The sequence below is a fragment of the Choloepus didactylus genome, chromosome 13 (assembly GCF_015220235.1).
Source record: "Choloepus didactylus isolate mChoDid1 chromosome 13, mChoDid1.pri, whole genome shotgun sequence".
In the NCBI taxonomy this organism is placed as follows: Eukaryota; Metazoa; Chordata; class Mammalia; order Pilosa; family Megalonychidae; genus Choloepus; species Choloepus didactylus.
In genome coordinates this window covers 68,935,293-68,957,976 of record NC_051319.1, presented here as the reverse complement: position 1 = coordinate 68,957,976, position 22,684 = coordinate 68,935,293, and the positions used below count along the sequence as shown (strand labels likewise).

The following is a 22,684-nucleotide window of genomic DNA, read 5'->3' as shown; positions in this document are numbered from 1 at the left end:
TAAAACAGAGTGAATTAGCTAGGTAGAGAAGTTTGATTCATTTTTTGTTTATGCAATTCAGAAGAGAAAATGAAGAGAGGGTTATACTAGACCCTCATCTCCTCCGACCACCACCACATTAATTAAATGTGGCATTCTCTGGGAGTTTTCTTTGCAAATACAGAAGCTTTAACATTAATCCTACCAATGTTTCTGGGATATAATTTTATCTTTATTTTTCAGTGAGGTAGGGGATCAAGAATTAGATAATGCAAAGGCTACATTGAAATAATCATCTCAGTACTGAAGTAAAACACAGAAAGGCCCCAAAAGTTTATACTGTACTCTAAGAGCTTATACTAAACAATTTGATTCAAATAAAGAATGAAAATGTTCTTTCTTTACAAATGCTCGTAGATATTAACTACATCTTCATCTGCTGAACATTAACTATAAAACAATGGTCATAAACTATGAGTGGCTTTTCAATAAAATTAATAACTTGGCACAGAAGTTTCAGAAACTTTCTAACTTTAATTTTGCCTAAATGGATTTATTTCTGTACACAATTTTGTGTGTTTGAAGGAAAATTTAAGGAGAGTTCAGAAAAAAAAAAAAACATTCACTTCCAGTAAAATCTAATGGGGAAAAAAATTCTGGGTTAAAATTTTACTATTTTGCAATTCTATATTATTTTTCTCTTTAGCTCCCTCTACTGTTTCTGAAAAAGGTAAACAGTCAACAAATTTACAAATCACTCAGCTGTGGTACACTACTTTTGGGCTTGTATGAAAAATTTTGGACAAGGAACCTGTATGTCTAAATTTTAAGGACAAAACAAATAGCAAATATAAACCTGTAAAAAATTAATAAAGTCACATGTAAACCTAACTACTAATACTATCCAGAGAATAAGCTTGTTGGTTTTTTTTTTAGGAAAAAAAAAAATCCTCATTAGCCTTTCAATTTTAGTACCTGACTTTAACTGTCTTCTGTCATGCTAGTTAATGTACCAAAATATTTAAGACCCAAGATTTTAAAACCATAATTAAAAAGTAAGCTTTCCACAAAGCCATTATCTAGATTCATTTTTATTTGTACCACTAATTTAATAAACTTTTCCCTTCTTTTCATAATTAATATAAATACCATCTTTTTAAATATTTCCATATTTGCTTCCTTTCTTCACATTCCCAGTGACAAACTCAAAATACAAGACCTGGTCTCATATATATCTGAATAACTCAAACCTTAGCATCAACAGATGCTATCAACCTGTTTCCACCATGTTTGTTCAAGTTCTCACCTTTAAACACAAATTCATAAATTCCAATTGCCTAATAAAACAATTTCAAATTTTAATCCCTCAGATTTAAGTATCCTTTACCAGAAAATTAAATTAACAAATTCCTGCTACCTTTAAAAATATACCAGTACCAATGTCCATGTTACAGTTATACAATGTTTTACAATTTACACCAAGCTCTTCCTTTAATCTGCAACTTCAAGGAAAAGTACTCCTTTTTTTGGGCCAATAACCTATTTCTACCCTAAGATTTTATTCAGGCTACTCTCTAAAACTAAGCATTCAAAAGCCTTTCCCAGATCTATAAATTCTTTCCAATTTGAAAAAGCACTCTTGAAATCTTTAAAGTACAACCTCAATACAGGTAGATGATCTGTTCTAATCTTTCAAATAAAAACTCCATACAAATGCTTATCATTTATCTTATGTATGACTGGTTTAGTGTACAATTTGTTGCATGTATTTTACCCACTACCTACACTTCATGTCATTTTTAGATTAAAATGAATTTCAACCCTATAATGATCACTTAGCTTTACTTTGTTTTATAAAAACCAAACCTCTACTCGAGAAAGCCTTGTTGGAAATGTACACTGAGACTCAAATTCAAGGAAAACCTACCAAGAGATTAATAAGTTCATACCCATTACTGGAAAAACATTTCAAAGTGCATGTAGTTTGGTAGCATTATTTTGTGTTAAGGATAGACCATTATGAAAAATGAAAAGGTAGGATTATGTAATCTGATTGGTATTATGCATAATACTCACACATTATATATAGTATAACTACTGCTATATCTGATAGCCTTGAATTTCAAAAAAGTAGTTTTGGAGATAGCGAGTGTGAATTAAAAGAAGGAACCTACACATTCTATTTAAATAAAGTATTTAAATAAGATAAATAAAAGTATTTGAATAAAATATAAATGGAAAAAGCACATAAAGTTCATGCAGCACTTTTTGACAGAACTGAGAATAATCCAGTTTCAATGTAGGTTTATGTTCAGGAAATATTATAATCAATTCAATACATTTTTTCCTACCCTGAAAACTTGTCCTAAGCTAGCTTTTACTTGTCATCCTGGATTTAGCTTCCCATAGAGGTGACATATGAAGCTTTCCCTAACTTCTCTTCCCTGGGAAGGGTGCTCCTTTTATTATAGCTGATGCTTCTCTCACAATAGCACTTACATTATTGTTCTCATTTTGCTTGAATTCCTTAAAACTATCTGTCAACTCAGTGCTTGCAAAATCTTTGTATATCACTGGGGTATTCAAATGCCAGTTTGAAGATAACTATTTGGAAAGGTACTACCAAGGTACAGCAACTGGTGGGCAGCTAGAGCTCTGTTAAAGAAAAAATCTCCATCTTCTCAACAGAAAAAAACATAAAAAAAAAGACAACTGAAAGTGTATTAAACCAAAATTCAGAACAGAGGCCATAGTGAAAATGACTTCCGTATTAGACTGTTAACTTGAGGAAGTAAATTATTAATTTAAACAATTTACCCTAGCATTTTGAATTCTGTGTTCAAAGTTCCATAACAAGACATCTGGATGAGACTGCTAGATAAGCATTTTCAACATCTTTCAGCATACTATTATTCACTGAAGGAACATGAAAACAAACTGCTCTTTTAAACAAAATTCTAAAAAGGACAGCCCAAAGCCAACAATGTGTACATTCACTCACTCAAGCAACATTTATTTAGCACTGCAGAATAAAATCAGCATTAAATTTCATCTTACTAAAGATTATACTCCATTACTTGCTCAGAGAAAACCAGAAAAGGCTGAAATGATAGCTGTTAGTGGATCAGATAAAGGAAGACAAGGTAAAAGAGTGAAGATGCAACAATAAGAACAAAACAATAAAATTATGTATTAAGATAGTGAATCACACAGACTACTGACATGCTACCACAAGAACTTCGTGTGATTATTAGGGAGAGAATTCAAAAAGAAAAAAAAAAAAAATCATGGGTTTCATTTTATCAAAAGGACATATACCTTTTGGGTTCACATAACCATTTAACAATTATCTACTGACCACATACTATGTGCCAAGCACTATTCTAAGTTCACATCAATGAACAAAACAAAGGTCCCTGCTCTCACAGACTTAATTCTAGTAGGATAAAGCATTTAAGAATAATAAACTTAACAAATAATTATACAGTATATTAGAAGGTGCTGAGTGCTACTGGGGGAAAAAAAAATAGAGGAGGGTAACGAAGAGCAGAAGTATAAGGTGGGTAGATGCAGATTTCAGTGCTAAGCAGGGTAGTCAGGACAGGCCTCACTGATGAGGTAAAATTTGAGTGGACTTAAAGGAGGCTAGGGGAGTTTACCAAGGAGATATTTGAGGGAAGAGTGTTCTGGACAGAGAACAGCTAGAGAAAAGGCCCTTGTCTGACAAGTTTGAAAAACAACAAGGAGGCCAATGTGGCTGGATGCAATGAGCAAAGCGGAAGATCAGCAGTGACACAGTCCGAGAAGTAATAAAAGACCATGTCAGCTAGATCATATGGGGCCTTGGAATTTGGTTTTGTTTTGTTCTTCTTCATTGGAGAAGTTGTGGGTTTACGGAACATTCATGAATAAAATACAGGATTCCCATATACCACCCTATTATTGCATTAGTGTGGAACATATGTTGCAATTGATGACAGTGCATTTTTATAACTGTACTATTAATTAAAGTCTATGGTTTCACTTAGGGTCAGTTTGTGTAGTGTAGTTCCATGAATTTTTAAAAATTTTCATTCTGTTACCGTATTTACAATCTAACATTTCTCCTTCTAATCATATTCAGATATATATTTCAGTCCTGTTAACTGCATTCACAACTTTGTGCTACCATCACCACCATCCATTACAGGGAATTTGGTTTTTACATGGAATGAAATAAAAGGTTATGAAAAGAAGAGTGACATTGTCTAATCCATGTTTTAAAAGGATTACCCTGGCTCCTGTGTTGAGAATAGCCTATAGGATTACAAGGGTTGAAGCTGTATCACCTATAAAAAAGCAAGCAGGGTATTTATTGGTTTTAGGTAGAAGCACAAAAAGTTCTTCAATAATAATAAATGTCCCAATCAGGCTTTCATTTTGACCACTCCACTGAGAATGCTCTCCATCTTATTTGACCTACCAGAGGCTTCTGAGGCAGTGGATCATTCACTCGTCTTTGATATGATTTCTTCACTTGATGTCTGGGATACCACACTTTCGTTTTTTTCCTACCTCACTGATTGCTCCTTTTAAGCTTCCTTTGCTGGTTCCTTCTCTTCTCCCCAACCTGACAATGATCCCCTTCTCTTTACCTATATTCACTCCCTTGGTAATCTCATACCATCTCATGCTTTAAATACTAGCAGAGACCTCTCTTTGTAAACTCTAGATTTAGATACAACTTGCTCTTTTGACAACTTTAATGTCTCAAACTTCGTGTCTAGAACTCCTTTTCTTCCTTCCAAACTTGTTCCCTCCAAAGTTCTCCATCTCTGTTGAGTTTCCTTCCATTTTCTCAGGCAAAAAACCTTGGAGCCATCCTTGATATCTCTCATTACCTACATCAAGAAATCCTGTTTGCTCTACCTTCAAAATATATTCAGAATCTGGCCCCCTCTCACCATCTCCATTGCTATCACCTTGGTTGGACCCACCACTTCCAAATATGAGAGACCCATAATCTATGTGGAAATATCTAAGTGAAAAGTATTATTAATAGTGATAATAAAAATGCTTATGGGATTCCAGGGATATTCTACTTTCAGTAATTGATATGAATGGGAACAACATTTAAAAAAGATCTCTTTTAGGGCTAATTACTCTCTTTGTGCCCTCTGCATGTGTTTCTCATCCCACCCCCACTCCCACCCCATCTCCAAGAACCAAAACCTTTCTTGGGACTCTTTAAGTTAAAATGTCACCTATATTTTCATAATACTACAGAGCTGTCAAAAAACAAAGTTGACCATTATTTTGGTACGTAAAAACCCATTAGTTCCACACAGAACACAGGATTATTATAAGACTTAGGGAAAAAATAACTACCAGTTTTCCTATCTTGACGTTAGAAATGTGGGAAAAAGGTATACTTTTACTCACTTTTAATCCAGCTGCATAGCCCACTGGCTGCGGGGCAATATTGGACTGTCCAGCTTCCCCTATAACCACAGCTAAGCCAAAGACTTCCTGGAAGGCATCTCGGACAGCAGCAACCTTTACCTCTTTATTTGAGGTCACTACAATATCTAGTTCACCTCCAGATTCTGCAGACCAGAAGAAAATTTCAATTCCAAATTAAAATAAACAATTTCTCATGTTGCTACCATACCATATACTAGCACTTTATTTACATAAATATTACTAACCTCACAAAACCAAGCCAAGATATAGATCATTAACTTTTTTATACAGTAAGTAAACTGAGGCCTACAGAGTCTTGTCCAAGGTAAACATAGTTGCTTAGTGCTGACTTCTGGATTCAAGCCTAACGCTGACAGACTCGGAAACTCTCTTTCCATCACAATGCCTGATACAACCAGACACATTCTCACCTTGTAAACTAATGCCATCTTCCTCTGACATGTACTTGACCCCTTACTACCAACTTTTCCTGAGTTTTAAAAATGAGAGTTTAAATGCATTTTATCAGACAGTCTATATGCAAGCAGAAGATGGTACACACCTCTTAATGGTCCTGAGTTCCTTATTTGACACAAATAAATCGCAAAATTTTTCTGTATTCTAAGAATTTTTGTTCCAGAATATTACTAGGTCTGCCTGAAGACAGTGTTATGTGATCGAACAGCTTTGGGAAATGCTGCACACCAAACCCTTTCTTGGAAATTCACAATGCCCATTACTATATCAAAGATTCTGAGAAATCCAACAATTATAAACCATGACATTAATCTAGTATTCCCCATACTTAATAATCTGTTCATGAAATATTTTTCAGCACCTAATAATAGCTCCTAAATGCCTTCTAGAATTATCAAATTGGGAAATGCCGATCTAGTAGATATGAAAAGAGTCTTTTCCCTACTATGCCACTCTATTAATTTAGCCAAATTTCATTTTCTAAGTAGTTTAGACAGACTCTGTTATTTCATTTTTAAGGTTGCAAATCAAGGTGCTTTTTCTGCAGTTGGTTAAGAAAGAAGGAAAGACATCTATTATACACAAACTTCTGACACCATGTGGATACCACAGTTTCTACTCCTTTATCTATGAAGCAATCAAAGAAATTAAATATATGGCTTGTGAAGTATAATGTAAGTTACACACATGGGATATTTTATTTATAAAAAAATGAAAAAGACTCTCACTGAAAATAACTAATTTATCAAAGAGTTGTTCTAGTTCTACGCTAAACAAGGACTACCGTAAAATAAAAATAAGCATGAAATGTGCTTTTCATCTAGAAAATAGTTTAAATGTGGTGGTCAAACTTTTTTTTAATAAATTCCCATCAGTTAAAAAAAAAACATATACCACACATACGAATATCTATAAATATACATGTACTACTGTCCAAATACAAATCTGCAAATAAAACTGAAATAACATTGAAGTTTAAAAGCAATAAAAGATGAACTAAAATATTTAAAAACATTTAAAGTTTAGATAGAGCAAAGCATATTTTGATATTTGATATTAATGGCTGACACTGGTAAAAAAGGTTTCTCATAAAAGCTGTTTGTAATGTAAAACATTTTGCCCCAGAAACAATGCTATGTTTTTCCAAAAACAAATATCATGTGCAAGAGTTAAAAATACTTTCCAAACACTTTTTTTCCCCAAGGATCCTTTTCCTGATTGACTTAATGTTCCCCAGGGCTCATCGTTCCTGGAAGTTTCAGAAGCTAATAGAACCTAAAAGCAACGGATCACATAGGAGAGAAGAGATAATTTTTCTCAATTTTTCTCCATGTGGGACATATCTCTTGTCCTTAGCTGAATACTGCTCCATTAAGCTTCAGCTCAAAAAGCTTTTGAGCCCTGCCTTTAATAATGAAGGAAGAACAGACCAAAAGAATGTAGAAAGCTAAATTGTGCTAAATCCACATCTAGTAGTTCTTATGTTTTCTTGGTACCTTTGAAATTGTTACAGCAAGTGGTCTCTAGGATATATGTATAAAAACATCCTAAGTTTTACACAGAATTCTATTTAGATCACAACAATCTTGTTTTTGCTGCCTGTAAATAAAGCGTCAGATTTTTCACACAGTTTTATTACCTTTTAACTAATCGATTAAAATTACTTTAGCTTAAATTATGATTTTTGCTAATAATAGGAATTTCATTTCTTTAGCTTTCTGTATTTTCTCTTTTTTTTTTTTTTTTTTTTTTTTTTATGTCTTGGAAGACTACTGGTTTGAGAAACATCAGTCTTGGGTTTCAGTACTGGCTTTATCATTTACTAGCTTTGTTACCTTGGGAAGTCATTGAGCTTGTTTCCTTGTTGAAAAATACCTCCAACCTCATAGGGCTTGTTCTAAAGATTGAATAACATAATTGTTTACAAAGCCTAATGTATCTATTAAAGCAGCAAGAGCTTCATATTGTCAATTCCTTTTCTTTTCTCATGCAAAATATGCACATGTGAAGAAAATAAATATATGATGCATTAAAAATGTCAAACTTGATATTATGAACCTATGAAATCAATGTATGTATAACCCAATCTCTGAATCCTTCAGGCAGTTAAAAACTCAGAGAACAATTCAGCTGATTTAACTCGATTCAATTTTCTTTGTCAAGGAAGACAAAGTGGCCAACTACAAGAGAAATGAACATGGATTCAATTTAGATCTGTCAAGCTGTGTGACCTAGGATAGTAACTTAAATCTCTCTTAACTCAGGTTCCTCACCTATAACTTGAGGAAAATAATTCCTACTTTGCAAAGCTCTTATGAGAGTTAGTATCTGACAAAGCAAGCATTACAATAATGGCATTTTTATCACTGTTAGGTCTTCTCCTTCAACATTTACTAGACAGTAAACTACCAATACAGTTAAGACGAGTGAAAGATATTGGCTTTTTATTGTCACTGAGAACTGGTTCAGGTATGTGATATACAGCTTTGGCCTGTAAGTTATCATCTTCTACAGGCTTTTTCATAATTGGTCAGTGACCCTGCTAAGAAATTATGGTTTTTTTTCTGGATCTTGAATATGTACATAAAAATTAAACAGAAGATAGTATCTCTACAATGGCTGTGTGGAGGATTCATGATGATGGTGGTTAAAAAGTGATTAAAATAGCTTTCCTAACAACTTAGTAATCAGATATTATAAATAAATAAACTTCCTCTAAAAATATTTTTCCTAGCACAGGCATATTTAATTAAAATAGATAATTGGAGAAGTATTGAAAAGGATTATGAATGAAGCTTCTCTTCAAAAGTGAACAGTGAATAAAGAAAAATTCACATACAGCAACAATGACCCATATTTATAATTAAAACCTGTAAGTATACTAAGAATTTATATATTTTTTACTCCTCCAAAGTTTATTCTGTGTAGTTGTCACAACCTATTTAATGGTGACTTTAAAAAAAAAGAAAGATGAAATAGCTGAAAACTAAGACAGATAATCAACTTCGTGCAAGACCACAAGAGGAATTTCTGCTGATTAGATACAATTAGTGGCCGACATTGGCAGATACTTTTTAAAAAATGGCAGATGCAGGCCTAACATTAAGTACATACTGATATATGGAGCCATGCCAGGGTCCAGCGTTGTAATCATGCTTTCTACCGAATGTTTTGTTTTATCAAGCACAGATTTCACCATAGGATTCCCAGCCACACCCTGCATAAAAAAATTAATATAAAAATACAAGTTATACTTTTTCTTTATTAGATGGATTAAAACATGTGGCTTTAAAGAACATCATGATCGCCAAATCATGACGGAAACTTCTTTAACGATTTCAAAAGCATCACAGACCAGCACTTTTGGAAAATGAGAAAAACAAAGTCATAGTAATGTCAAATTGCTATGAAGTTTCTAAATGCTTCCTCTCAATTTCTTTTATTATGTCACAGACATAATAGTGTGCAGACCATCAGCAGTTTGCAAACCTTTGAGTACCAATGATCTGGAAAGCATGATATAGTATATGCACATATGTGTATAAATGTATGTATGTGTGTATATATTTTTTTCATTTCTACATATATATATTTCATTTCATTTCTATTTCTTTATATAAAAAAATGAGGCAAAAACTTGTCCATCAGGATACCAAATAAAGACTGCAGTCAGATATCTCCATAGGTCCTCACTTCTAACTTAATAAAAAAAGTAAAAATAGTCAAAATCTCTCTTATCTTCATCCCCCAGAACAGTTACCTATACCTTAATATATAATATTCTTCTATATTCTGAAGTTTCTCCTTTTATCCTACTTCCTATTTCTCCCTACATTCATTCTTTAATTATCTTTTCTTAACCAGACTTATTCCTATGATTCTTAAGCCTGCATTATTATACAGGAGGAAATGATACTGTGTATTTACTTCTTGTGCTGTATTTCTCTAATTATAAAAGACACTAGAGGGAGCAGTACTCCCTGAAATGGCATCTAACAGGCCATGATTCCATTTCTTCCAACCAGCCATTAGTTAACCTAAGGTGATTCAGAAAAAGATGGACTCATAAAACTGAAACAACCTTATGATAAATATCAGAAGTTAGCAAAACAACCTTATGATAAATATCAGAAGAGTTATTACTATTTACAAAACCTATAGACATAACTGACACTGATATATTCTCTTAACAAGGAAAAAAGTTGTAGTCCCTACACAAAGAAAGCTTTTAAAAAGTACAGAGAGATATAAAAAAGAAAACTTACAAAAATACCATATTCCTGAAACCTGAAGTCCAAACAGTATAAATCAGTTAACTATCTACCAATCTGAAAAACGTTTTAGATATATTTAATGAAATAACAAATAAAACCACCAAAAGAATATTGGGGGGAATGTAACACAGTGATTCCCAAATTCACTGAGAAAAATAAATAGCTAAAAACCTAGAGTGAAGAAAAATTTTGAAGAAAAGAGAAAGTAGCAAACTTACACAACCAAATAATGACATCCCTTTATGAACGTAGAGACTGGGAACTCAGTTTTCTGCCTATTCATCACTGAATACTCCACATCTCCACCTTAGCACATAGTGGTTTTTCAATAATTATCAGCATGATAAATGACCATGGAGTTACAAAGTTAAAACAGTGTGGTACTATTACAAGGACAGGCAGAGCAGCAGAATAGAATACAGAGCTCAGAAATGGATTTTAAAATACATTTTAGTAACCAAGATAAAAGGTGACTACTGAATCACTGGAGATATGATGTTGCATATGGTGTTGGAACAAACAATTAATTAGTTTGAAGAAAATTAAGTTTGACTTCCTCTTCATATAATATGGTAAAGTAAATTTCAGCTACATTAAACTATTCAGTATAAAAAATGAAACCATAAAAGAACTAGAAAAAAAATGTACAGAAAAAAATCACGTATTAGGATGGGAAAAGCCTTTTTAAGCTTACAAACAAAAAACTGAAAAGAATGACAGAAATAACTACTGAAAATTAGAGACTTATGTGTCAAAAATACATCATAAACAAAATTAAAATGTAAACTAAAAATGGAGAAAACTACAATATATCACAGCATACAGTAAAAGACCCTTACTGTATTAAGAACTCTTAACAAATCATGAGAAGAAAACCATCTCAATTTAAAATTGGGAAAAGAGCATGAACAGAGAATTCAGAAAAGAAAAATACAAACAACTGAAAATAACATGAAAAAATGCTTGAATTCAGTAACAAAAAAAGGCAATTGCATTGACAATTATTATAAAAAATAATAAGGTATTATTTTTTGCCTATAAAATCAGAAAAGATTATATTTCAAATCAATAGCCAGTCCCAGCAAGAGAAAATTACTATGACAGTATATTTTGGTATAACCATCCTGGAGAACAATACGAATTATTAATATTTCAAATATTCACTCCGACATTCATCAGACTAATAAAACAGAGATGTACATAAAGATATACACACAAGAGTGCACATTATGACTTTATCAATAAGAGTTATAGCTGGAAAATGCCAATAGCAGGTTAGTGAAATAAAATGTGAGAAATACATGCAATGGCATTATGGCAAAGCAGACAGAAAAAAAAAATCCCATTTCTGAAGAATATTTAATGTCTGAGAAGAGGTTCATGATGTAATGCTAGGTAAAGACAAACAAAAGCCACAAAATAGTGTCCACATATGTCACTAGCCCAATTTGTTTTTTACTAGAAAAGTGGTACATCCATATAGCTATGCACAGAAAAATGACTTGAGAGGAACTATAGAAAACTGGTGCTAAGAATAAGGAAGATTTTATTTTTTTTCTAATACTATTGTGTATTTTCAAAATTTTCTCTAATGAACATCTATTACTTTTCTTTCTCTACATCTATTACTTTTGTGATTAGAAATTTAAATATAATTTTTAAGTAAATACCCCTTACCTTAATAAAACCCCAGATTCCACAAGGAGACGCTTCAACCTGATTATTACCAATCCTAGGATCTTCTTGTTCCTCTGGGAAAGTAATGGCTGATGTGGTTCCAGTTCCCTGTGCCAGAGATGTCAAACTGGCTTGCTGAGTAATAGGAGTTGGCAAAACACCTAGTTTGGTAAAAATTTTTAACATGTGTAATTTATTCCACAAACTATTTCCTACCAAAAGATGATACAACATATGAGACAAGTAGTTCAAAAGAGTCTTAATAAAGTAATGTATACTTAGGCATCTCAAAACTGAGTTGTGAATCCGAAGAACCACTCTAACCATTACAAAATGCAAATTAAGCAGAATCCCAAAAAAGAATCTTCTTTCTCTATTTATAGGTACACATCAACTACATGTCAAGAAATACTTCGTATGTGTCTTATTTAGCACTTGGACACGAACAAGCTACAGTTCTTTTCAATCTACTAAAAAAAATGATGTGAGCACCCAAACCCATTATATAGATGCATATAACAATTAGTACACATATTCTATATACAACATTTTAATTCAAAAAGAAAATTTACATATATACAGAACATGGGCATAATACTTGTGCTCTGCCATAAACTTTATTTGTAGATAAGCAAAGTTGGATAATAAAAATCACAACAGAGATGTCCTTTTCCCTAAAAAAGAAACAATAGGCAGAAGAGGATAAGGATGATGCTTTTTTTTTTTTTAATTATTTTTTCTTATTAGAAAAGTTACACATTTACAGAAAAATCCTGCATAAAACACAGAATTCCCATACACCACTCTATTAACACCTTGCATTAGTGAGGTACATTTATTACAATTGATGAAAAAAATGTTTTTATAATTGTATTATTAATCATAGTTTATGGTTTATATTAGGGTAAAAATAAAAGTTTTGATAATTGATTTTCAAAACAAACATTCCGGGGGCAGGGGGCGAATAGATGCAACTGACCTGGAAGAAGAAAAGGCCCAATACCACCAACTTATGGCACACAAGAGCTTTCATTTTGTTTTCAATGTTTACCTGGCAAAATAAAAACACTACTCCCTGGATCTGGCAAATTTTTAAGTGAAGCTTTAAAAGATTCTTAGACTTCATCTTGTTACGTTTCTCTATAGCAAAACATCCCTATTAAAAATGTTAGGACAAAATTTTGGATTTTTTTTCTGACACCTAAAAAAAAATTATATACCAGGTTACAACAGCTTTATTTGAATAATTTAAATGACAAAAACAAGAGAGGAGGAAAACCTGGAAATCAAAAAATGAGTTAAGAATAAGACATTAATGTAGATAAACTGGAATACTCATACACTGCTGCTGGAAAAGTAAAATGGTGCAGCCACTTTAGAAAATAATCTGGCATTTCAAGATTACCCCAAGAGAAGTGAAACATTAAATTCACACAAAAACTTGTATATGAATGTTCACTGCAGCATTATTCATAATAGCCAAGCAGCAGAAAAAACCCAAATGGCCATCAAGTGATGAACAGATACACATTATTTGGCCGTAAAAAGGAATAAAGTACTGATACATGCTATGACATTGAAAATATTATGCTATGTGAAAAACACTAGTCACAAAAGACCACATATTGTATGATCCCATTTATACAAAATGTCCAGAACAGGCAAATCTATAGAAACAGCAGGTAGACTAATGGTTGCCTAGGGTTGTAAGGATTATGAGGAAGTGAAAAGTGACTGCTAATAGGTATGGGCTTTCCCTTGAAGTGATGAAAATGTTCTAAATTGACTGTGGGGATAGCTGCACAATTCCGAATACACTAAAAACCACTGAATTACATACTTAAAATATTTAAAATGGATGAATTGTATGGTATGTGAATTATGTCTCAATATAGCTGTTATAAAAAAAATAAAACATTAACCACAGCCACTTATTTCAAAGTATTAATAAGAGAATTACCTGTTACTGCAGGTGCAGAAAATGATGGCATCAGGGGTGTCTGGGGAGCTCTTCCTGCATGACCCCTTGTAATGTCGTAAGTTGAACCAACAGAAAATCCTGATGTGGGAGGACCCGAAGAGGGAGCTGATAAAAGAGTGCTTGGGGCAGAAGTTGAAGGTGGGAAGTGGGATAAAGGAGGACTACTGAAGGCAGCAGCAGTTGATGGAGCAGCAGAAGGTGGGACAGAAGTAACAAGAGGTGAAACAGAAGGAACTGGAGGAGGCACAAAAGATAACGGTACTGATGGCCTCACAGGAGGAAGGGATGGCTGAGGGGTGGAGTATGAGTGTGGTGGTAAGGAATGCACAGAGGACACATTTGGAGAAGCGAAAGAACTGGTTGCAGCTAGAAAGGAATGGGGAGGAAAAAGCACAAAGTCAGAAATGCTTTTTTAATTTAGTTTCCGAACTCTCATTACTTTCTTCTGGCAAAATTTTCAAATTTAACAGAACACAATCCAAGAATTATTTTAAAATATGGAATTTAAGATATACAACAAACACGATTAAGACCAAATGATTTTCAACTCCTATTTTAAGTAAAAGAAGCAACTATATGAAATTAAGTTATAACACTGTTCCTAAATAGGTCTTTGATCTTTGTCCATTTTGGTGTATTTTTAATAAAACAAAGCCATTTTTCATTCCTGCTGATTTGAGACTCAAAAACTTTGGCTAAAAGATTACTATCACAAAATTATTAGAACATTAGGCAAAACTAGTATGTGCTTTTAAGGACCAGATATTATTAGTTTAGGTGAGCCCAAGCTGGAGAAGGGTGGGCCTTAATCCAATATGGCTGAAGTCCTTATAAGCAAAGGAAACTGAACATGGAAAGAGAAGAAACCACTGAAAGAGCAAGAAACCAAGATCAACTGAACCCAGAGGAGAAAGGAGAAGATATCACCATGTACACTGCCATATAAAGAAAAGCCAAGGACCAAGATGGCCTGCCACCAGCCCCAGGACACAACAGTCTTCAGGGCAAAAGCACCCCCTTGCTGACACCTTGATTTTGGACTACTTCTAGCTTCAAAACTGTGACCCAATAATTACCGCTGCTGTTTAAACCAATCCACTGTATTATATTTGTTTTAGCATACAGAAAAATAAAACAAAATACATGTTTTCTTGCTGTTAGTTTACAATAAAAGCCTATTTTCCTTTATCCTGACAAAGATTAGAAAAGTTTTAATATACACATTCTTTTTTTAAGAATTGACTCCAAGAAAAGTTAACAGGATCTTCACTGTCCTCAAAACATGAGGTGCTAAACAACTACAAGTACCTAAAGGAACTGGAGTAGAGGCCATAGCAGTAGAAGCCAGTCCTGCCGGATTTGGTGGAGGAGTCCCAGGTGGTGTCGTCTCTATTCCACTCTCTTCCATCATTTTCCTTCAATTCCTTTAATTCAAAAGGCTGTAAAAATATAAAAATGTAATAAATATTACACAGTAAACAAGTATATTTTTAAAGCTTGCACACAGAACAATTAAAAGGATAATTTTCAAAGAGATAGATGTCTCTCTTTATTATTTATAATGCTATTTATTTTCAGATGAAAGGTTTGTTAAAATTCTCATGTAAACAGTCTATGAGATTATTTAATATACAATCTGTAACACTTTCATATACATACTTTATAATTGGGAAATAATTTTACATTAACTGTATAATTCATTATCAAATATATTTCAAACTATCGATTACTAATCTAATTTCTGCCACATGAATGCATGTTAGATTGATGGCTATATTTCAATCACTATTACATTCAAAGTAAAAATAAAATACTTAATGTATTTTTGAAACCCTTACCCTCTCTGCATAAAGCTTTGTATTGCGCTACTTCCATTAACATAATGGAAAAAATAAAAATGTGTTCAATTTGATAAATGCATTAATTCCCAGTTTTCCTAGCTCACACTTTAAAACACACCCAGAAATGGCTAAATATGATGTCTCAAGTTTTAGAAAAGTTAAGCAAAGCGAAAACACTACTGGACAGCATGGTCAGTGAATTACGAAATATGGGACAACTTCCTTTAAAAGTACAAATTTTCAAGTCCATCTGAAAATACAAAACCAAAAACTCCTAAATTGTAACAAATCTGTTTTTGATGTCTTTACTCATTTAACAAATATTCAGTGAAAGTCAGCTGCTCCCCAGGCACTACTGGTCACTGGAAACACAATGTTAAGCAAAAACAAACAAGATACTTAGAGTCTAGTACAGGAGACAAGGAAATAATCATATCAATAAACATAAATGATAATTTAATTAAGTGCTCTTAGGATAAGAAATTTAGTGTGAAATTTTATCACATGTATAGATTTGTGCAACCACCACAATGAGGATATATAACTGTTCCATCACCCCAAAGAAACTCCCTCACGCTACCCCTTTGTCACATCTTCCCACCAATCCTAAACCCTGGCAACTACTGATCTGTTCTCTACGCCTATGATTTTCTCATTTCATGAATGTTACAAAAATACAATCATACACCACTTAAGCTTGTGTGATTGGTTTCTTCCACTCAGCATAAAGCCTTTGAGATGTCTCCAAGTTGCTGCACGTCAACAGTTCATTCCTTATTGCTAAATAGTATTCAACTGTACAGAGGTACCACAATTTGTTATCCATTCACCTGCCGATGGACATTTGGGTTGATACCAGTTTTTGTTAATTCATATTTTTGTTTTTAAAAGATTCCTTTGACCAAAGTACATAGATTGGGCCAGAAGGCAGACAGAGTAGACGCAGAGACCATTAAGGAGGATACAGAAGTAGTTCAAATAGAAGGTGATAACAACCAAGACTAGTAATTCTCAAACGGCGTGAAAGGTGGGGGTGGAAATTTTATCCCCTGGGAAATATCTGCTATTTGGCAATGTCTGGAGACATTTTTGGTTGTCACAACTGAGGGGTGGAATGGAGTGGTGGTATTACTGGCATCTAGTAGGTAGAGGCTAGGGATGCTACTAAAAATCCTGGACAGCCCCCTCACTCCCCAACAAAGAATTATCCAGCCATAAATATCAATTATGCCAAGGGAGAGACAGTGGAGAGGATAGGGATGATAAAGGAAATAAAAAAGGTTAGCTAGAATCAGGAGATATTAAGATGTTAAGTATCTAAGATCCAGTGACAGACTGAATATGGGGGAAAGGGGCGGGGGTGATGGGTTACACAACCAGATGGATGGTAGTGCCATTTACTAAAACAGGGGACACTGGAAGAGGTCAAGGTTATTGTTTGATGCTGTCTTTTGGTGGGTGGGGGAAGGAAGAAGGGTAGATTACATAGTGTTTAGTCTTGGACATGCTGAATTTGAGCTCCTTGAAACATCCAAGTACCGTAAAGATATTGACTTAGTATGGAACTTAGAAACTACATAAACGAAGGTATCATTAGTGCACTGGCAATCTCTAAGGTCTTAACTAAGGAAAGAATACCAAGTGAAAAGAGAAGATAGATAATCTAAAACCAATCCTTGAAGAATAGCCAGGTAGAAGGTGAGCTTGCAGAGGAGGAGGGATGGCCAGAAAAACAGGAAGAAAACCAGGAGACTATGGTGCCCAAAACCCAATGTTTCAAGGTAAGAATGGTCAACAGTATCACATGCTGCAGAGAAGCCAAACAGGAATGATACCTGGTGCTAAGTAGAGGATATGGGCTGTCAGGAGGTTAAATCTTTTCATTCAGTACAGTATACTCCAAACATAGATAACTTGGGTCAGAAATGGTGTTCAGGATTTATGGCTCTGCCAAAGAAACATACCTTTTTTCTTCTCAATGTTTTATTGGCTGTTCATCCTTCTAACACAGATGCTTCCTAATCCTTACAGTGGCTAGTGGGAGTCAGATTTAAAGATAATCCTGATCCCTAGTATTAAAAAACTCATAGGCAAAAAGAATTTATACAAAGAAAAGCTACTGTGATAGAACAGTGAAATGCTAGAGCTGGTAAAGGTTTTAGTGCCCAAGTCTCTGCCAAAATATAGTATTATAAAATTATAATAAATAAACGATGGAAAAGGCTTGGAAAATTGAGTCCACAGTCTCAGATCAAACCCTGCTCTCTCTTCTAATTCACTTGTGCCTTGACTTTTCTGTTAAAAAAGTGGATGACTATAAGGATACAAGAAAAGAAATGGAATAATGGAACTCTGATAAACTTAAAAGCATTAGAAGTAATTATCGTTGAAGTACTGGTGCCACAAAATTGTCTCTATTACTAGATAGTGAATACTACAGCAGGGTGTGAATTTTGTCGCTGCATTCTTACTTCATCTCAAAATAAACTTTCATAAATGTTTACGGAATTGACTATGAACTGTGGACGTACAGAAGGCTGGAATGCCAAAGATGTCACAATGGCAGAAATGTACATATTATCTTCCAAAACAACTACTTGGAAAGACAAAAACTCTCTTAGCTATAAATTCTATAAGGCAGGACTTAACAAAGAGACAACAAAAGGCCTCGGGAGAGACCGATTGGGGAAACTCCGGGAAAATAGGCTTCGCCCCACTGCCGGTCCGGGGTTGTTGACTCAAGTCACCGGGGCGGGGGCGGCCTCCCCCCAGGCTCTGCCACGTCCCCAGGCCAGGCAGGGCTGGGCTAAGGTCCGTGCGGACGCCTGCTACCGGTCTCTCGCCTACGGCCACGGCTCTGGGAGATGGGGCCAGATGGCCAGGGACGCCGGCCCCGGTTCCCTGACAAGGAGTAAAGTGCAGGTCTGGACAGCCTCAACCCTCTGGAATCGCACCCACAGTGCAATCCGCGACTGGGAATGCTCGCCTTGCGGAGTGCACCCCTGCCAGGGCAGCACCCTGCACACTTCCACAGCCCGCGCCGGAAGACCTAGCGGCTCAGTGAACGACCCTCGCGTCCTACGGCACAGGTCGGCCCGCCCACCTTTCAGGGGCTGCGACCTGGGGGTCCGGTTTTGACGCCCGTATCTAATGCCGCCGCCCCCATGCACCCGCGTGGCTGCCAGCCTGACGCTCACCTGAGGTCCCGAGACAGTGCCGGCGTGGCAAGTGAAAGTGGGGCACCGGGAAGTTGGGGTGTAAAACTACCGCTCCTAGAAGGAAGTTGCAGTCAACGGCTCGCATCCGCGCGCCCCCGCCCCCAAGATGGCTACCAGCGGCGCATGCCCTCGCGGCTGCCACGTAGGCCGCGCGCCGGCCTGTCCCGCCCCGGCTCCTCCCCCGCGCCGTCCCGCCCCGTTCCCGCGGGGCCCCGGCGCTTCGTCCCCTCCCACTCGCGGAACCCAGTCCCACAGCGGGAGGCTAAACCTGCTGGATTACCTAGCTGCAAAGGTAGTCCAACCCGTCGATGCTGGGACTGCCTGCGAGAGAGAATGCCTCTTTTCTTTTCCGCAGCCCCAACACACGAGACTGGCACCCTTGTTACCAGGTGTAGCTCACTTATGTGCCATACCCACCCCCGGGGACGGAGATGAGCCAGTGAAAGTCATCTAGCCCAGTCCCCACCTCCAGGCAGGACCGCGCTCTTGAAACAAGAGATTTAGCGTATGTTTTTGCGAACAGTTCCAGATAATAACAGTTGCATTAGGAGAGAAGGATTGGGGCAAAAGGGTACCAATTATACTTTTTGAATTTTTTCTCCGAGTAACTGTATTACCTAGTCTATGTTTTAACACTGAAACAAAAAACCACACACACACCAAGATTCCAACTTTTTATGTAGTACATCTAAAATAGTACCTGAAATAGAGTTGGGTCTCAATAAATGTATATTAATAAATCAATGAACGGAATATAATGCCAGAAAATAAGGAATATAATCAAGGTTTGGATCTGGAACTGCCCCAATATCAGTTATGCAGTTGTATGCCCTTAGTTTTCCTAAGCCTCCCTAGCTTTATCTGCAAATGGGAATATTATCTGCCATTCCTAACTTAGGCAGGTAACAAAGTGCATATGGAAGCACTTTTTGTACTGCTGAGAGCTTAACTCCTGAAAAGTTGTTTTTGTTATTGTTCCAAATTTTTTCTCAGGAACCCATTCATGGGTTCAAAATTAATTTATCTTTTAAACTTGACAGTTCAAGTCAAGAACTGCCACATGGGAAGACACATGGCGACGTCTGCTGGTCCTTCTCTCCTGGTTCTGGTTTCAATGGCTGTCTCCAAATCTCTGGGTGTTTCTCTTTAAGCTCTCTGGGCTTTTACTGTTTTTTATCCTCTTCACAGAGGACTCCAATAAAAGTTTAAGACCAACCTTGAATTGGGTGGGTCACATCTCCACAGAAACAACCTAAGCAAAATGTCCCACCCACAATAGGTCTCCATCCACAGGGACAGATTAAAGAGCATAGGCTTTTCTGAGGTACATTAACAGATTCAAATCCAGCACAGTGCCTGTCTAGGCTGCTTTCCAGAAAGTACTTTTGGGTGGTAATGAAAACAGATACCATATCCATCTTCTTTGGACAACCCTTTTAATAGATGTAAACTCTCTTGATTTCTTCATTCTTTTGACAAATATTCATTAGTGTCTGCAATATGCTAAGCATCAATACAGGAAATGCAGGAATGAACAAGACAGACAAGGTCTTGACACTTAGGGAGCTTTCAGTCTAGTAGGAGAGAGAGACTATGAACAGGAAAATAAACAAGGTGATTGTGTTTGTGATGGGCACGTTGAGGAAAATCAATACGATGAAGTCATATAGACAATGATTGGGGTGTGACACTTCAGATAGGATGAACTGGCAAGGTTTCTCTGAGGAGGTGACTTCTGAGCAGAGATTTATGAGGAGGCAGGCCTGTGGTTATCTGGGGAAGGATCATGCTTGACCTATTTGCAGAATCAGCAAGGAAGCTGGGACTGCGAGAGTGGTAAGAAATAAGGTCAAAGAGACAGCAGTGGCCAGATCATGTTGAGCCTTGTAGGCCATGATAAGGACTTTATTCTGAGAGAAATGGAAAGCAGATGAAGAATTTTGAGCAGAGGATGGAAAAGATTTGACTTCAGTCAAAAAATAATCACTCTGATAGAAGTGTGGATTGTCAGGGGAACAAGCACTAAAGCATGATGAACAGTAATGAGATGTTGATGGCTTGGAGTACCTAATGGGAGTGGAATTGGTGCATAGTCTGGACACATTTTGAAGGTTAGGCTGTCATGATTTATCAGTGGATTGAATATAGGCTGTATTAGTTTCCTAAGGCTGCTATAATAAACTACTACATATTGGGTGGGTTAAAACAACAGAATTCTATTCTCCCACAGTTCTGGAGGCTAGAGGTCTGATAGCAAGGTGTCAGCAGGGCCGGGCCCCTTCCAAAGGCTCTAGGGGAGAATCCTTCCTCATTTCTACTACCTTCTGGTAGCTCCAGGCATTCCCTTCCTTGTGGTAGCATAATTCCAATCCTTGCTTCCATCTTCACATGGCCTACCCAGGTCTCAATCTCCCTCCACCTTTCTCTTATAACAATACTTGTCATTAGATTCAGGACCTGTCCTAAATCCAGTATGATCTCATCTCAAAATCCTTAACTTAATTACATCTGCAAAAACTCTATTTTAAAATAAGGTCACATTCACAGGTTCTGGGTGGACATACATAATTTGGGGGCCACTATTCAACCCACTTCAAGGGCCATGACAGACAAGAGTCAATTAATAAGCAAGAGTATAAAATAGGCTTTAAAGTAGTTAGCCTTGAATTGCATGCATAATTTTTATGTTTTACTTAACAACTTAAATTTCCAAAGAACTCTGTGTGGCAGGTATTATGCCAATGTTACAAATACGGAAACCAAGACTCTGAAAGGTTGTGTGCAGACCTGAAACTGGAATCCAGAGTTCTTAACTATACCTTATCTGCTTGCCTGCTTTTAAGGTGAAAAGATCTGTTGTTAGATGGAGGGCAATGAGGGGAGTCAATAGAAAATTGTAGCTTAATGGCAGAACAAAGAACTTCTTAGTCTTTTAGTTGTTGCTAACAGAACTCATCATGTTTTTCCTTCTAAGAGGTTTCTAATACATATCAGCGTTCATTTGTGAGCTATAAAGAGAGAGTTCTATAGTGGAATTTTGCTTTTATATCTCAAAAACAAAAGCAAACAAAACTGTTTCTCACTTGAGCTGAGGCTGTTTTAAAAATTCAATTCAGAGTTAATTGTTCTGTACTTGAATGTTCTTAAAACAGTTCCTCAAGTTTGTAATAGTCATATGAATATTCTAATGTGTATTTCTAGGTGTATAAGAGATATGGCTGAGACTCTGGGCATCTGCAGCATCAGCTGGAATGGAGGCAAAGCTGATTCTCATTTGAGACAATGGGCTTTGCTTAGAAAACAGTCCATGAGTTATACAACCGTGACGAACACTTCTTCAGATGCTGCAAGAGTACCGGCCAAGGGGTAAGAGCTGGGGCCCTCGCCATTCCTGGTCTATGCTAAGAGGATATATAAGTTCCTTCTGCAGCTTGAAGCCTCAGTAGGGAGGAAGGGAGGAGAAGGATGGGGAGGAGGAAAGTGGCCAGATAAAATACAGGACACCCAGTTAAATTTGAATATCGTGTAAGCAAACAAACAAAAAAAATTGTTTATCATAAGTATGTCCCACATATTGCATGGGGCATACTTACACTAAAAAATTATTTGTTAATTATCTGAAATTCAAATTTAGGAAGTAAGAGAGCTGTGACTTAGGGCCTGAAGGATAGTGTAGTATAAGTTAGCGTATAGACTCTGGTGCTAGTTTGTGTGGATATGAATCCTGGCTCTAACATCTGCTTCCTGTTGACCTTGGGCATGCTACTTAAATTCATGTGCTTCCGTTTCTTCACC

General features: G+C 36.0%; 1 protein-coding gene across 2 annotated transcripts in view; it reads right to left on the bottom strand.

Moving 5' to 3' along the window:
- Positions 1-18,995, bottom strand: part of PRRC1 (proline rich coiled-coil 1) — a 95,029-nt gene extending 76,034 nt beyond the window's left edge. For both annotated transcript variants that reach the window (XM_037801052.1, XM_037801051.1), the window contains exons 1-6: positions 18,869-18,995; positions 15,139-15,269; positions 13,810-14,196; positions 11,850-12,010; positions 9,013-9,115; positions 5,401-5,564 (exon numbers count right to left, since the gene is read on the bottom strand). In XM_037801052.1, coding sequence (XP_037656980.1) covers positions 5,401-5,564; positions 9,013-9,115; positions 11,850-12,010; positions 13,810-14,196; positions 15,139-15,241 — 918 coding nt within the window. In that variant the 5' untranslated portion in view covers positions 15,242-15,269; positions 18,869-18,995. The remainder of the gene's footprint in view (positions 1-5,400; positions 5,565-9,012; positions 9,116-11,849; positions 12,011-13,809; positions 14,197-15,138; positions 15,270-18,868) is intronic.
- Positions 18,996-22,684: the final 3,689 nt, after the last annotated feature.